Here is a 14,579-nt window from a genome sequence, read left to right on the forward strand (position 1 = left end):
ATGTCGATTTGTGCCTATATAAGAGAAAAATAAACAACAGAAAACAGGAGAGGGCAAACACTGCGGCGAGCGTGATTTTACATCTTGACATCTCTTCGTCGGCGAGACACGCACTAAGCAACCCCTTACAACTAGTGTTGCTTTCTCTTTGTCAAGGAACTAGAATCTTACTTGTAAATTAAATTTATACTTTGAAATTCGTCTCTGTGCTGATTTTTATAATAGCGACTAAAGAATTGTCAGTGTATATATATTATACAAATTATAAAATATAATATTATACAAATTATAAAATATAATATTATACAAATTATACAAAGTATGTTCAATACGAATGAGAAATGTCAGGAGAGATAATATTTATTTTCATAAGCTTACAAAACGTTGTCCTCTTCAAAATAATGGCCTCCCGTATCTACACACTCTTTACTGCGTCTCTTACAATCCTACAAGACCTCCTCAAGGGCCTTCTTCGGTCGTCCCTTCCGGTAATTTTCCGATGCCTCTTTCAGCTACTCTGTTGACTGAAATCTGATTCCCCTGAGGCAGTCTTTCATGCGCGGGGGCAGGAAAAAGTCGCATGACCTAGGCCAAGGCTGTAGGGTGGGTGTTGTACCACTTTCCTTCCCCTGTCGGCCATCCAGGTGGTCACCAGCATCGACTTGTAGCATGGGGCATTGTCCTAATGGAAACATCACTGACCACTCCTCCACTGCTGTTGCCTCTTCTTCCTCAATGTCTCACTGAACCTTTTCAGAACAGTAAGGTTATATTCCTCACTGACAGTTTGATCCTGAGGAACCCATTCAACATGAATGAGGTCCTGGGAATCAAAGAAAAGAATAATCATTGCCTTCTCTTGTGACCTGCTCATCTTTGTCTTCTTGGGCCACGGGAAGGGTGAGTGCTTCCAACGGGCACTGATATTTACTGTCAGGGTCGTAGGTGAAGACCCAACTCTCATTGCAAGTCACTACCGTATTCAGGAAACCTGAATCAGCCTCTATCATTTCAAGAATGTCAGTGCAACATTCCACATGAAACTGCTTCTGGTTATCGGAGAGGATTTTTGGCACGAACTTGGCACAGACTTTGTGGAGATTCAGATCTTCGGTCAGAATTGTCTGCACTGTGCCATTACTAATACCAACAGCTTCAGATATCATGCTCACGGTTATCCGACGGTGTTGCATCACTAATCTTCGCACTTCCTCATCGTTTCCCTCTTTGCGTCGACTGTAAGGTGCTCCAGATCTGGGGTCATCCTCAACCTGGTTATTTCCTTCAGAAAATCTGCTTGACATATCTGTTCATTTCCATAGGCCTCCTTTACCATTCCATAAGCTTCTTGTTTGGGTTTCTTACGTTTAAATGGCATAACGTTGTTCCTTGTTTTCTTGTGCATCTTATCAGGAGTTCACAGATCGGCAAACCTGATCAGACTCGTTCCAAAACGAACACTGCTACGCTCCAACCTACAATGAGAGGAAGTTGTCATTAAATCATTTTGGAGACTATATGTAGATGTACTTCATTATGAAGTAGCAGTTTGATCAAGTCATATTTAATGTCACTTCTGACATGTTCTCATTACTTATTGGCCATAGCTTCAATATACATATACATTTAACAACGCAACATTTTGTTAAGTTTTTGCTGACTTCTGACTATTGCAGTAAATTTGTATTCCGTTATTCCTTCGAGTTACTTATGATTCTAAATTTCACTCTTCAGACATTGGATGGTTACTTTGTGCATTTCTTTTCCCCGGATGACGAACCGATCTGGCCGAAGAACGTGGTGTTCATGATCGATGTCAGCGGGTCAATGGATGGTGATAACCTTCGGATGGTAAAGGACGCATTGCGTAACATCCTCACCTACCACTATTCGGTTAACGACAGCTTCACCTTTGGTACATTCTCAAAGAGAGTCACTTGGGAACACTCGAAAAGTTACGAGGAAGCTATGCGCTTTATTGATTCGTTAGAAGCCACCGGAGGTAAGAAAAGTATTTTTATTTTTTAGTATTTTTTTTTGTATTTTGTCTTATAAATTTCCTCGATGTCACATGAGTTATATTACATAAGATTATTATTCGTACTTATACTGCCTTCAGCTATATAACATTTTGCTATTAGGAAATAGATCGTACATAAGAAAGAAATATGGTAAATCATATTGTAGACACGTTTTATCGGATGTAAGGGTCAGCTGATCGGATCTGCGTGTGAGTCACGTGATCAGGCTAGCTGGAGTCAGAGAGTTTGGGTTTGGACGTAGAGAAGAACAGACGGCTTAACAGGTCGTCTCCTCCCCTTTACTGGGGGAGGAGGCGCTGACCTGTGTGAAAATAAGACCTTGAATTAACCATGCAAACAAAGACATTCACTTTCCATTCTTCTGCGATCGCCACCTGAAAGGTGAATAAAAACTATATAAAACTAATTCATCGTCTTGAAGTGAATGAATATTCGTCCAAACAGATTCTAGTCTCTCATCCCCCAGAACAAGATTAATTCTAGGTGGACAAGATCAACGACGCATGGAGTTAAGGTATGTCAAAAATACATGTACCACACACACACACACACACACACACACACACACACACACACACACACACACACACACACACACACACACACACAAACACACACGCACGCACGCACGCGCGTGCGCGCACACACACAACTGCATATGAACAATTAGATATGAATATATCACTAATAGACAGCAACATTTAGACGATCACACAACGGTACCCCTTTTATGATACCAACAATACAACAGCAGTATGACATATACAGTCACCAAATTTTGCTCATCTAAAGAACCTTTATATGAAATCTAAATAAAAAGTACACTTCTTTAAAATTGTTTTAAATTTTACCCAACGACAATAAAACTGCTTTTATGACAATAGAATAAATATAACTTTGTTTTACAAAAATATGGTTGTTTTGATGTAACGTATTTACTCATATATTTGCGTGGGTCACACATGAAGATCTCTAAATTATTTAGCTATTTATGCATGACATTGCTTCGTATGATTATGTGTCACGGAGCCAATATCTACGCTGAAGATTCCACGTTAGATATGACTAAAATGAAACTGTTTTTCTTCCGTCTTTTGGGATAGGACTACTACTACTGATAATAAATAAGTTTTAAAGCATAAAATTGAATTTGGAACTTTAAAATCGACGACTTTGTAAAAATTAAGTTTGTTGTCTGCTCGTTTCAGTTTTAATTAGCATTTGGCAACCTTAAAATTACTTTGCGTAGCGTTTCTTTTCATATTTATGTGAAATAAGAAAAATATGTTTTGTTGTGGATTGGACGTTAGCTAGTAAACATTGGGATAATTCCCTGCCACACTTCGGTTATAATTAAAATTTAGCGTATATATATATACATACACACTGCTATAATGCTCCCTATCTTAGGTCGAGCATTTGGGAAGTGATATATAAATTACCAGTAGCGTGTGAAACGATGCTTGTTGTGTAAACAAATTGAGCTTAGGTATTTTGGAAAATGTTAAAACATTGTTAATTCACTGTCCGCATAGCAGCAGCCGTATAGCGCAATAGTTAGAAGCTCGGACTGTCGTTTGGGCGGTCGGATTTGGATCCTGACTTGAGTTAATTGCTGTTCTAGCCGCACTGATGAGATGTGAAACAACGAAACAGTACTGTATGTGGATGACTACACACACACACACACACACACACACACACACACACACACACACACACACACATGGCCCTGTCGGTGGGGCATTAGAATACGCCGACTGCAGAGGGTAAAAGTCCCTCAATGGGGGTCCTGGATATGACCTAAAACTATATCCAGTGGTGAGGCCCTAGCTTGTGGGCTTTGGGGAGTGTGGAGCCACCCTTTAATTACCATTGCTCCCAGGTCCACTCTGACCCGGACTGGTAGTACCTGTTAGGGTTCCAACTATGGGTTAAATAGAAACCAACGTGAAAACGACAAATATATTCTATTAGAAAATTTTTTCTTCAAAATCTTTGGATTCGGCATTAAATAACCCGGAAAGGGTTGATATGCCGTAAAACAAAAACAACCAACCAACCAACCAACCAACAAACACACACACACACACACACACACACACACACACACACACACACACACATATATATTAGTGATGGGACGATACCAATATTTTTCCCGATTCCGATACAATTACCGATTCAGATTCTTCATAAATCTCTAAATATTTAACTATAAAGGTGTTATTTTGTCCCGATCCCTGCAAAAAAGCACATCTTAAATATGCTTCTATTTTCTCAAACGTAAAAACACACTTGTGAGTGGGGTGTGATCTAGAGATTTTAGTCTTATTAAACAAATAAATGTTTATCATTATATTATTATAATAATATATATATTATTATTATTATTATTATTATTATTATTATCATTACTATATTATATTATATTATATTTTTTAGAGGGAAGTTGAGTCTAAAGAGCAGAGTTTATCTTAATGAATTAGTAAATGTATTAATACTTTTAAAAGAAAACAGTGTCCATTGTACTTTAAATATAGAATAAGCTCAATAGGTATATGTATCGTTTCCGAAACGATCGTACAATCGAGTTGATTTTGTTTGTTTTCCTTTTGAAACTGATTTTTAATTTACAATTATGAATCATTTATATATATATATATATATATATATATATATGTATATATATATATGTATTAGTATATAATAATGGAATTTCAGTGTAAGAGTATAGAGTCAGAGCTCTAATCAGATAATTAGACATTTCCAGAACCGGCACCAAGTTTTTGGGCACCCGATTTCATAGTCACAAATCATGTGTCAGACTTTAATTCTTCTATCTACCCTTCTTTCTCTTTATTTTCTTCTTTCTTTAACCCACCCCTCTATGCAAGTACTTGTAGACTGCTACTAAAAGCACGTGACTGTTTCTTTGTTGACGATTGGTGGAGTGCTTTTTTGCCCACGGATTTAAGCGAAAATGTAAGTGAAAAAAGGCAGTTGCTGCCTTGGCCTTCGGGAGTGAAAATCTTCGTTTGAAAATCTCGGCCCTGGATGTAGTAACCTATCGTGGCGAGACATCAGGAGGCTCTAGATAAAGGTCCTATTTCGTCTGTTAAATTTTCGTCAAGGTGACGAAAATGAAGAGAAAAACGCCGGTTAAGTTCAGACAGAAAAGTCTTAAAAAATCAAGTCAAAAGTCTTGTCTAGAGGAAAAGAAATAAGTGCAAATGTTAAACCTCAGACGAGTGAAACAAGTGACGGTACAAATAACAATAATTTATTTCGTCCTCAGGAAATACTCGAAGTTAAAAAGAAAGTGTATAATCTTCAATGGTGCAAAAGTTTTTATTCGACTAATCTGTCGAAGCTACATCAGGTCAAGTAATGTTTTTTTCCAAAGTAAAAGCCGACAAATATAAGTAAAAGAAAGTTTAAGAAGATGCAGATTTATTTGATAAAAAAGAAGAAAATCCAACGAGACATTTTTATTTTTCTATCTCAATCAGGAATGAAAATTCTCTCTAAAAAATTCTGTATAAATTATTCTTGCTTCTAAAAAACAACAACTATTTTTACCTCAAAGTAAGTTTTTCCTCTTTCTTAATCTTTTATTATCTTTTAATTCTGTTCTTTCTCTCTCCTGAACTGTTACTAGAAGCTTTGAAGTTCGCCAAAATGGGAAAAAATTTTTTGTCAGTCAAAATACAGTCTTTTATATTGTTAAAACGTGAACTTCAGATTTATTATTTTTTTTTCCTCCCTCCAATTTCAATTTTTTCATCTCACTTTAAATAATAATGGTTTTACTTCTTCTTTCTCCTTGTCTGACTTGTAAATGATTATATGGAATTGGTTTTATAGGTTCTAGTATTTAAATACGTCTAATTTGGTTGTTACTAAGTTAGATTCGGACACATGTTCATTAATCTAATCTTTTCTGTATTTCCATAGGCACAAATCTGTACGATGCACTTCGATCAAGTTTAGAGAAACTACGTGAAGAACATCAACCTAACAGGGCGGACGTCCTATTCTTTTTAACCGACGGGAAACCAACGATTGGCGTTAGCAATACCGCAGAAATCCGGAACAGAATCAAAGAAGCCAATACGGACAACGTCATGATATACACGTTGGGATTCGGAGCGAACTGTGATCATCAGTTCCTTAAAGACCTCAGCATCGAAAACAATGGCTTCAGTCGCAAGATTTACATTGATACAGACAGTGCTGAACAAATACAAGATCTCTTTCAAGAGATTTCGCATCTCATGCTGAAGGATATCATCATTACGTATGTGAATAGTTCTATCGATCAGACAAGGCTGACTACGAACGAGTTCAAGAGTTTCTTTAAAGGCTCCGAGATCGCTATAGCGGGACCCATCAACGATGGTGCAAATAAGTCGCATACGATTGCTGCGGTAATTAAGGGTGTGAATGCTCAGACTGCTTTTGAACACGAAGTGAATTTAGAAATTAAAGATCTGAATTTAGACTTGCTTAATATCGTGGAGGATATTCCGACGAATCCAAAACTCACTAAGCTGGGACAGCTACCAAACATCACCAAAAAAACTTGGGCCTATCTGACCCTGAGGAAAATGTTTGAGGACGCTGCTCCGAATGAAGATATCATTGACATGGCAATCAAAGTAAGTCGATTTTTACTATACCTTCTATGTTGGTACTAATACACATATGTACATTCTGTCAACACACAAACACACACTAGTTACATAGTAAATTGAACTCTCTTCTGCAAATTAAACAAGTCGATTAAAATATATAATAGTAATTTTTGCCTCCTAAAAATGAGTGCTATTTTATCTCTTGACTTGGGGTTTTTCAAATACAGCCATGAACTATGCATTGAAATATTGTTGATTTCAACGTATACCGTTTTCGTTTAACGGGTAGAGACTGTTATGATAAAAAAATGAATCACCATTAATTTCGAGTAAAGCTCAATATATCTACTTTATAGGTGCAGAGCATATATAATACAGAACTTTGTGAAATTCAAAGATATATTTTTTCCTTTTTGTAACTTATATTTATTTCATTTTGGATTTCCTCATTACATATTACAGATTACAGTGTCCTATCCTCATGAGAATAAGAGACTTTTATGAAAACATAAAATCATAAAATTGCCATCCGATTAACGAAATGGCTGTAATGAAGAAATCAAAAATTAAACAAATAAAAGTGTCAAAATTTCGAGAAGAACACAAAAAGGACTATTCGGAGATTGGAGAAGATAAAAAGGAAAATTGTATAACAGAATAACTCCGTGCTATTCAATAATATTTGTCTAATATGGATATATCTACACTGGTCGCCAAATTGAATATTTGAATTCTCATATCTTTGGCTCTATGAGCCGAAACTACATAAAAATTTCAGGCTTATACAATATCGCCCATGGTTAAAATTTTATGACAATTGGTTAAAACAACCTATATTTTCAAACAAATAAAATATGCCCAAATTAGCATACATTTGTATATATAGTGTCCTAGCAAGTCAGCTTTAGTTTTTCTGCTTTGGGATGAATTTTGCTTCGGATATTTTGCACTGCGGCCTAATCAGGCCACTAATATATATATATATATATATATATATATATATATATATATATATATATATATATATATATATATATATATAGTCATCCACATACAGTACTATTTCGCTGTATCCCTAGAAATGCTAATGCGATTAGACAGGCAACTACCTCAAGCCAGGACGCCCGAACGACATTCAAGGCTGCGAACCATTACGCTAAACGGCAGCTGATATGCGGGTAGTGAATTAACGATGTTTTGACATCGTCCGAATATCTAAGCTCGATTTGTTTACACGAATATATATATATATATATATATATATATATATATATATATATATATATATATATATATATATAGCATTTCAGCCCAGCGTTGGCCAGGTGTTTGGAGGTGCATGTTCAGCAAAAAAAAAAAAAATGTGGTAGTAAAAAGGCAGGCTCGAACCCGTACCGCAAAGTAGGAAAAGGACGGGAAAAAACGTGATATCTTTGCTGTTACGACCACCCCCAAACCGGAAGCGACGTAGGTTTAAATTAAGGCTCGACAATCGAAAGGAGATGATGACTTTCGAAAATATTGGCGAAAAAAAAGTTATTAATGTTTTTAATATTCGTCGTCTGAAAGGTGGAACTTCATAACGATACTGATCTTGTAAAAATTCGTCACTTCTGTCGAAATTTTTAGGCAGATATGCAAACATACATACATACATACATACACACATACATACATACATTTATATATTGGTAACTCAAATTTTCGCCCCAAACCGACTAAAAAGCTTGCCCTATCCCTGAATAAACTTTATGTCGACTTTCAAATGTTTAGATCAGAAATTGTCTGAGTAATTTGGTAGAGACCGAAGCGGTCAATTTTTTTAAACTTTGACCCCTATTATGACCCCTTAACATTTATTCTTTTGGGGGTCAAATCAAGTTATTAAGTTAGATCCATGTCCAAGGAACCTATATCTAAAATTTAAATTATTTATACCCAAAATTGTCGGAGGAGTTCGGTAGATTCTCAAAGGCCAAATCGTTGAACTTTGACCCCTTAACAGCCAAATTTCTGGCCGAAAACCTATTACAAAGTTTTTCCAAATCGCAATACCCTGTATATCAAATTTCGAGTCTGTAGACTGAAAATTGACAGAGTTATTATGTAGGGAAATGTACACAAACAGACCACAGACAGACCACAGACAGACACTTTAGAAGAATGGTATGTAATAAAATTCCGTGTTAAACTTATGAAATGCTTCAGATTGCTTTTGGACCATCTTGCATGAACCTGGCATCAGTTTTGGTGTGGCATAAGAAATTCAAGGAAGACAGGGTGTGAGGTTCGATGAGAAGTGTGGGAGAAGTAAAGAAGTCAAAACACAAGATTTGATTGGCCAAATAAAGAATTTTATTTATAAGGAGCGTCGTGTGTCTATAAAGACAATACAAACACAGTTTGATGTCAATGTGGCCACTGTACACACAATTATTCACGAGTAACTGAAGGTGCAGAATGTTAGGGTAAAGTTTGCCCCAAGAGTGCTCAGAGAAAAGCTGACAGTCCTTCACTTTCTCTATAGACCAGACCTTGCTCCCTTTGATATTTGGTTATTCCCTAAGCTCAAGGAAAACCTAAGAGGCTGCCATTATGAGATAATTGAGGAGATGAAAGAAGCTGTGCAAGGGTCATTAACACGCTATTAAAATACGACATTCATGAACCTCCAGAAGTTGTCGGAACGGTACAACAACTACATCCGGATGAGATTACTTCGAAGGGGACAAGAGTTTGATAATGCTTTAACTAAAAGTGCCCACATGAAAAAAATCGAGAAAGCGCTTTAAGGCACCACACACCAACACACCCACACCACTATCGATAGAAATACGAACTCTCGACTCGATAGCTTCTGCTTCAATCGCGGGGTTAATATAGGTGATGGTCTCTGCATCTTAGAGAGCTATTATACAATGAAACATTAACACTATGGACGAATATATATATATATATATATAATTACTTCATTTACTCACATAAAATTAATATACGAAAGTATAGATTTATGCGTAAACTTTAAGTATTTACTTCAAAAGTGCTCAATACGTAGGTAGAGCTAGTTAGTAATTTATAAAATATATATGGCGATTAAGCTACACTGAATATTCGGCGTTTCATCCACTATAGGGTTCGTCAGGCTTATGCGCGAATTCTGTGGTAAGCCTGACGAATCCTATAGTGGATGAAACGCCGAATATTCAGTGTAGCTTAATCGCCATATATATTTCATAAATTACTATATATATATATATATATATATATATATATATATATATATATATATATATATATATACACATACACACACACACACACACACACACACATATATATATATATATATATATATATATATATATATATATATATATACGTTTCCTCCTAAAAAAATGATTGATAATTTTATAATAATTAATCTCTCATTTTGTCTATTTATATAGCTCTAGGAACTTACACCTGTCGACCTCTGCAATTCTCCGAGGACACAGCACCTTTAAATATACTTTACTGAGGCTTTGCTCATTAAGACCCTGTCTATTAATGCATATTATAATATATATATATATATACTAGCATTGGTGCCTGGCGTTGCCCAGGTGTGAGATGTATGCTAAACAAGAAAAAAAACGGTCAATTTTTTAAAGCTTTGACCCGTATTATGACCCCTTAACATTTATTGTTTAGGGCGCTAATCAATTTATTAAGTTAGATCAATGTCCAAGGAACCTATATCTAAAATTACAAGTGTTTAGACCCAAAATATTCGGAGGAGTTTGGTAGAGTTCTCAAGGGTCAAATCGTTGAACTTTGACCCTTCAATCGCTAAATCTCTGGCCAAAAACCGATCACATAGATTTTTCAAAATCTCAGTACCCTGCATATCAGATTTCGAGTCTGTATACTTAAAATTGACAGAGTTATTGCGTAGGGAAATGTACACATACAGACAGTGAGATACACAGATAGACACACAGACATGTCCACGTATATATATATATGTATATATATGTAAATATGTTTATATATGTATGTATATATATGTATATAATATAATATATATATTATAATAATATATTAATATATACTATAATAAATAATGCAATATAAAGTGTAATATAAAGTGTAATATATAGTGTAATATAATAGTGTAATATAATAGTGCAATATATAGTATAATATAATAGTGTTACAAAATATTGTAATATATAGTGCAATATAATAGTGTAATATATATTGTAATATAATAGTGTTATATATACTATAATATATGGTGTAAAATAACAGTGTTATATAATAGTGTAATATATAGTATAATATATAGTGCAATATAATAGTGTTATATATTATATATAATGGTGGTAATATAATAGTGTAATATGTACTATCATATATTGTGTAATATAATAGTGTCATATAATAGTGTAATATAATAGTGCAATATATTGTGTAATATATTAGTGTAATATAATAGTATAATATAATAGTGTAATATATAGTATAATATAATAGTGTAATATATAGTATAATATAATAGTGTAATATATAGTATAATATAATAGTGTAATATAATAGTGTAATATAATAGTGTAATATATAGTGTAATATATAGTATAATATAATAGTATAATATAATAGTGTAATATATAGTGTAATATATAGTATAATATAATAGTATAATATAATAGTGTAATATAATAGTGTAATATAATAGTATAATATAATAGTGTAATATAATAGTGTAATATATAGTATAATATAATAGTATAATATAATAGTATAATATAATAGTTTAATATAATAGTGTAATATAATAGTGTAATATATAGTATAATATAATAGTATAATATAATAGTATAATATAATAGTGTAATATAATAGTATAATATATAGTATAATATAATAGTATAATATAATAGTATAATATAATAGTATAATATAATAGTGTAATATAATAGTGTAATATATAGTATAATATGATAGTATAATATAATAGTATAATATAATAGTATAATATAATATTGTAATATATAGTGTAATATATAGTATAATATAATAGTATAATATAATAGTGTAATATAATAGTGTAATATAATAGTGTAATATATAGTATAATATAATAGTATAATATAATAGTATAATATAATAGTGTAATATAATAGTGTAATATATAGTATAATATAATAGTATAATATAATAGTATAATATAATAGTATAATATAATAGTATAATATAATAGTGTAATATAATAGTGTAATATATAGTATAATATGATAGTATAATATAATAGTATAATATAATAGTATAATATAATAGTGTAATATAATAGTGTAATATATAGTATAATATAATAGTATAATATAATAGTATAATATAATAGTTTAATATAATAGTGTAATATAATAGTGTAATATATAGTATAATATAATAGTATAATATAATAGTATAATATAATAGTGTAATATAATAGTGTAATATATAGTATAATATGATAGTATAATATAATAGTATAATATAATAGTATAATATAATAGTGTAATATAATAGTGTAATATAATAGTGTAATATATAGTATAATATAATAGTATAATATAATAGTATAATATAATAGTGTAATATAATAGTGTAATATAATAGTGTAATATAATAGTGTAATATAATAGTGTAATATAATAGTATAATATAATAGTGTAATATAATAGTGTAATATAATAGTGTAATATAATAGTGTAATATAATAGTATAATATAATAGTATAATATAATAGTGTAATATATAGTGTAATATATAGTATAATATAATAGTGTAATATAATAGTATAATATAATAGTGTAATATAATAGTATAATATAATAGTGTAATATAATAGTATAATATAATAATGTAATATATAGTGTAATATAATAGTGTAATATATAGTGTAATATATAGTATAATATATAGTATAATATAATAGTGTAATATAATAGTGTAATATAATAGTGTAATATAATAGTGTAATATATAGTGTGATATAATAGTGTAATATATAGTGTAATATAATAGTGTAATATATAGTGTGATATAATAGTGTAATATAATTGTGTTATATATAGTGTAATACATAGAGTAATATAAGAGTGTAATATAATAGTGTAATATTAGTGTAATATATAGTTTAATATAATAGGGCAGTATAATAGCGTAATATAATAGTGTAATATAAAGTGTAATATTATAGTGTGATATAACAGTGTAATATATAGCTTAATAATATAGTCTAATATATAGTGTAATATAATAGTGTTATATAATAGTGTAATATACTAGTGTAATATAATTGTGTTATATATAGTGTAATAAAATAGCGTAATATATAGTGTAATATACAATGTAATGTAATTGTGCAATATAATAGTGTAATATATAGTGTAATATAGAGTGTAATGTATAGTGTAATATAATAGTGTAATATAATAGTGTTATATATAGCGTAATATATTGTGTAATATACAATGTAATATAATAGTGTAATATATAGTGTAATATAATAGTGTAATATGATAATGTAATATAATAGCGTAATATATAGTGTGATATTTAGTGTAGTATAATAGTCTCATATATAGTGCTATATATAGTGTAATATTAGTATAATATATAATGTAATATATAGTGTAATATAATAGTCTCATATATAGTTAAATATATAGAGTAATATATAGTGTAATATAATAGTCTCATATATAGTGAAATATATAGAGTAATATATAGTGTAATATAATAGTGTAATATATACTGTAATATATAGTGTAATATAATAGTCTCATATATAGTGAAATATATAGAGTAATATATAGTGTAATATAATAGTGTAATATATACTGTAATATATAGTGTAATATAATAGTGTAATATATACTGTATTATAGTGTAATATAATAGTGAAATATAATATTGTAATATAATAGTGTAATATAATATTGTAATATATAGTTGTTTTCGGGAATCACCCTCCAAATGGACTGTTCTATCCATTATATAAACCATAGACCTTTTGATCCCAGGTGTGAATTAAACACCAGAGCGACCCTCGCCTGCTCGGTGACGTTTACTACTCTTTTCAGTTGTAACCTTTTTACGTTGTTCCAGTAATACATTGTTAAACTCTATTCCGTTGTTCTATTTTCTTTGTGGCTTATTGCACCGGCGACATTAGATTCAAGGAGCATACTAAAATCGAAATCAGTAACGACATTGAAAAAAAAAAATACTCGCGTTGAAATAGTATTCTAAAAATATTAACGACGTCGGACTCAAATGTTATCAAGCCTAAGGAAGTGTCTAACATAACACTTGCAACTGAAAGGTTCACGGTAACTAAATAAAATAAAAAACGCAGATCAGTACGGAAAAAAAGAGTTGAAAAGAAAAAAGTTCGTCACGACTTTCAAAGATAGCGCTGTACTTTTGCAAAAAGAAAAAGGTTCGTCGCGACTTAGAAAGGTAAATTTTTATACCTTTGGAAAAAGAATTCGTCACTTGTGGTTTTCGCTTCTAAAATCGGGCGTTATTTTTTTCTGTGGAGAAAAATATACACTTGATTGTTTTTTTTCTTTAGACAATGAACTTTTTATATATTTGTTTTTTTTTCTATTCGTTTTCTTCTCTGGGGGAAGAAATAAGAAAGAATAAAACGGTTTTGTAAAATTCAACGAACGTTTTGAAATTGCTACGAGGGGCGTGCAATAAGTAACGCCTCTGACCCACTTCCAGTTGTCTGATCTAGCTGAAAATTTTCATGTGCAATTATTACTATCTCTACGGTGTATGTGGCAAATTACAGCTCTGAACTCATTGTAGTTTCTGTTTTACTCGTGTTTGAACTGAGTCAGGTGTGTTTTTTGTAATTGAAAGC

At 31.5% G+C, this 14,579-nt stretch overlaps 1 protein-coding gene across 10 annotated transcripts in view; it reads left to right on the plus strand.

Moving 5' to 3' along the window:
- LOC145265386 (inter-alpha-trypsin inhibitor heavy chain H3-like) overlaps positions 1 to 14,579 on the plus strand; it is a 102,694-nt gene that overhangs the window by 30,812 nt on the left and 57,303 nt on the right. For all 10 annotated transcript variants that reach the window (XM_080121188.1, XM_080121189.1, XM_080121190.1 and 7 more), the window contains exons 6-7: positions 1,735 to 2,002; positions 6,000 to 6,703. In XM_080121188.1, coding sequence (XP_079977314.1) covers positions 1,735 to 2,002; positions 6,000 to 6,703 — 972 coding nt within the window. The remainder of the gene's footprint in view (positions 1 to 1,734; positions 2,003 to 5,999; positions 6,704 to 14,579) is intronic.

The sequence above is a fragment of the Euprymna scolopes genome, chromosome 40, assembly GCF_053919585.1.
Source record: "Euprymna scolopes isolate OS-2025 chromosome 40, ASM5391958v1, whole genome shotgun sequence".
In the NCBI taxonomy this organism is placed as follows: domain Eukaryota; kingdom Metazoa; phylum Mollusca; class Cephalopoda; order Sepiida; family Sepiolidae; genus Euprymna; species Euprymna scolopes.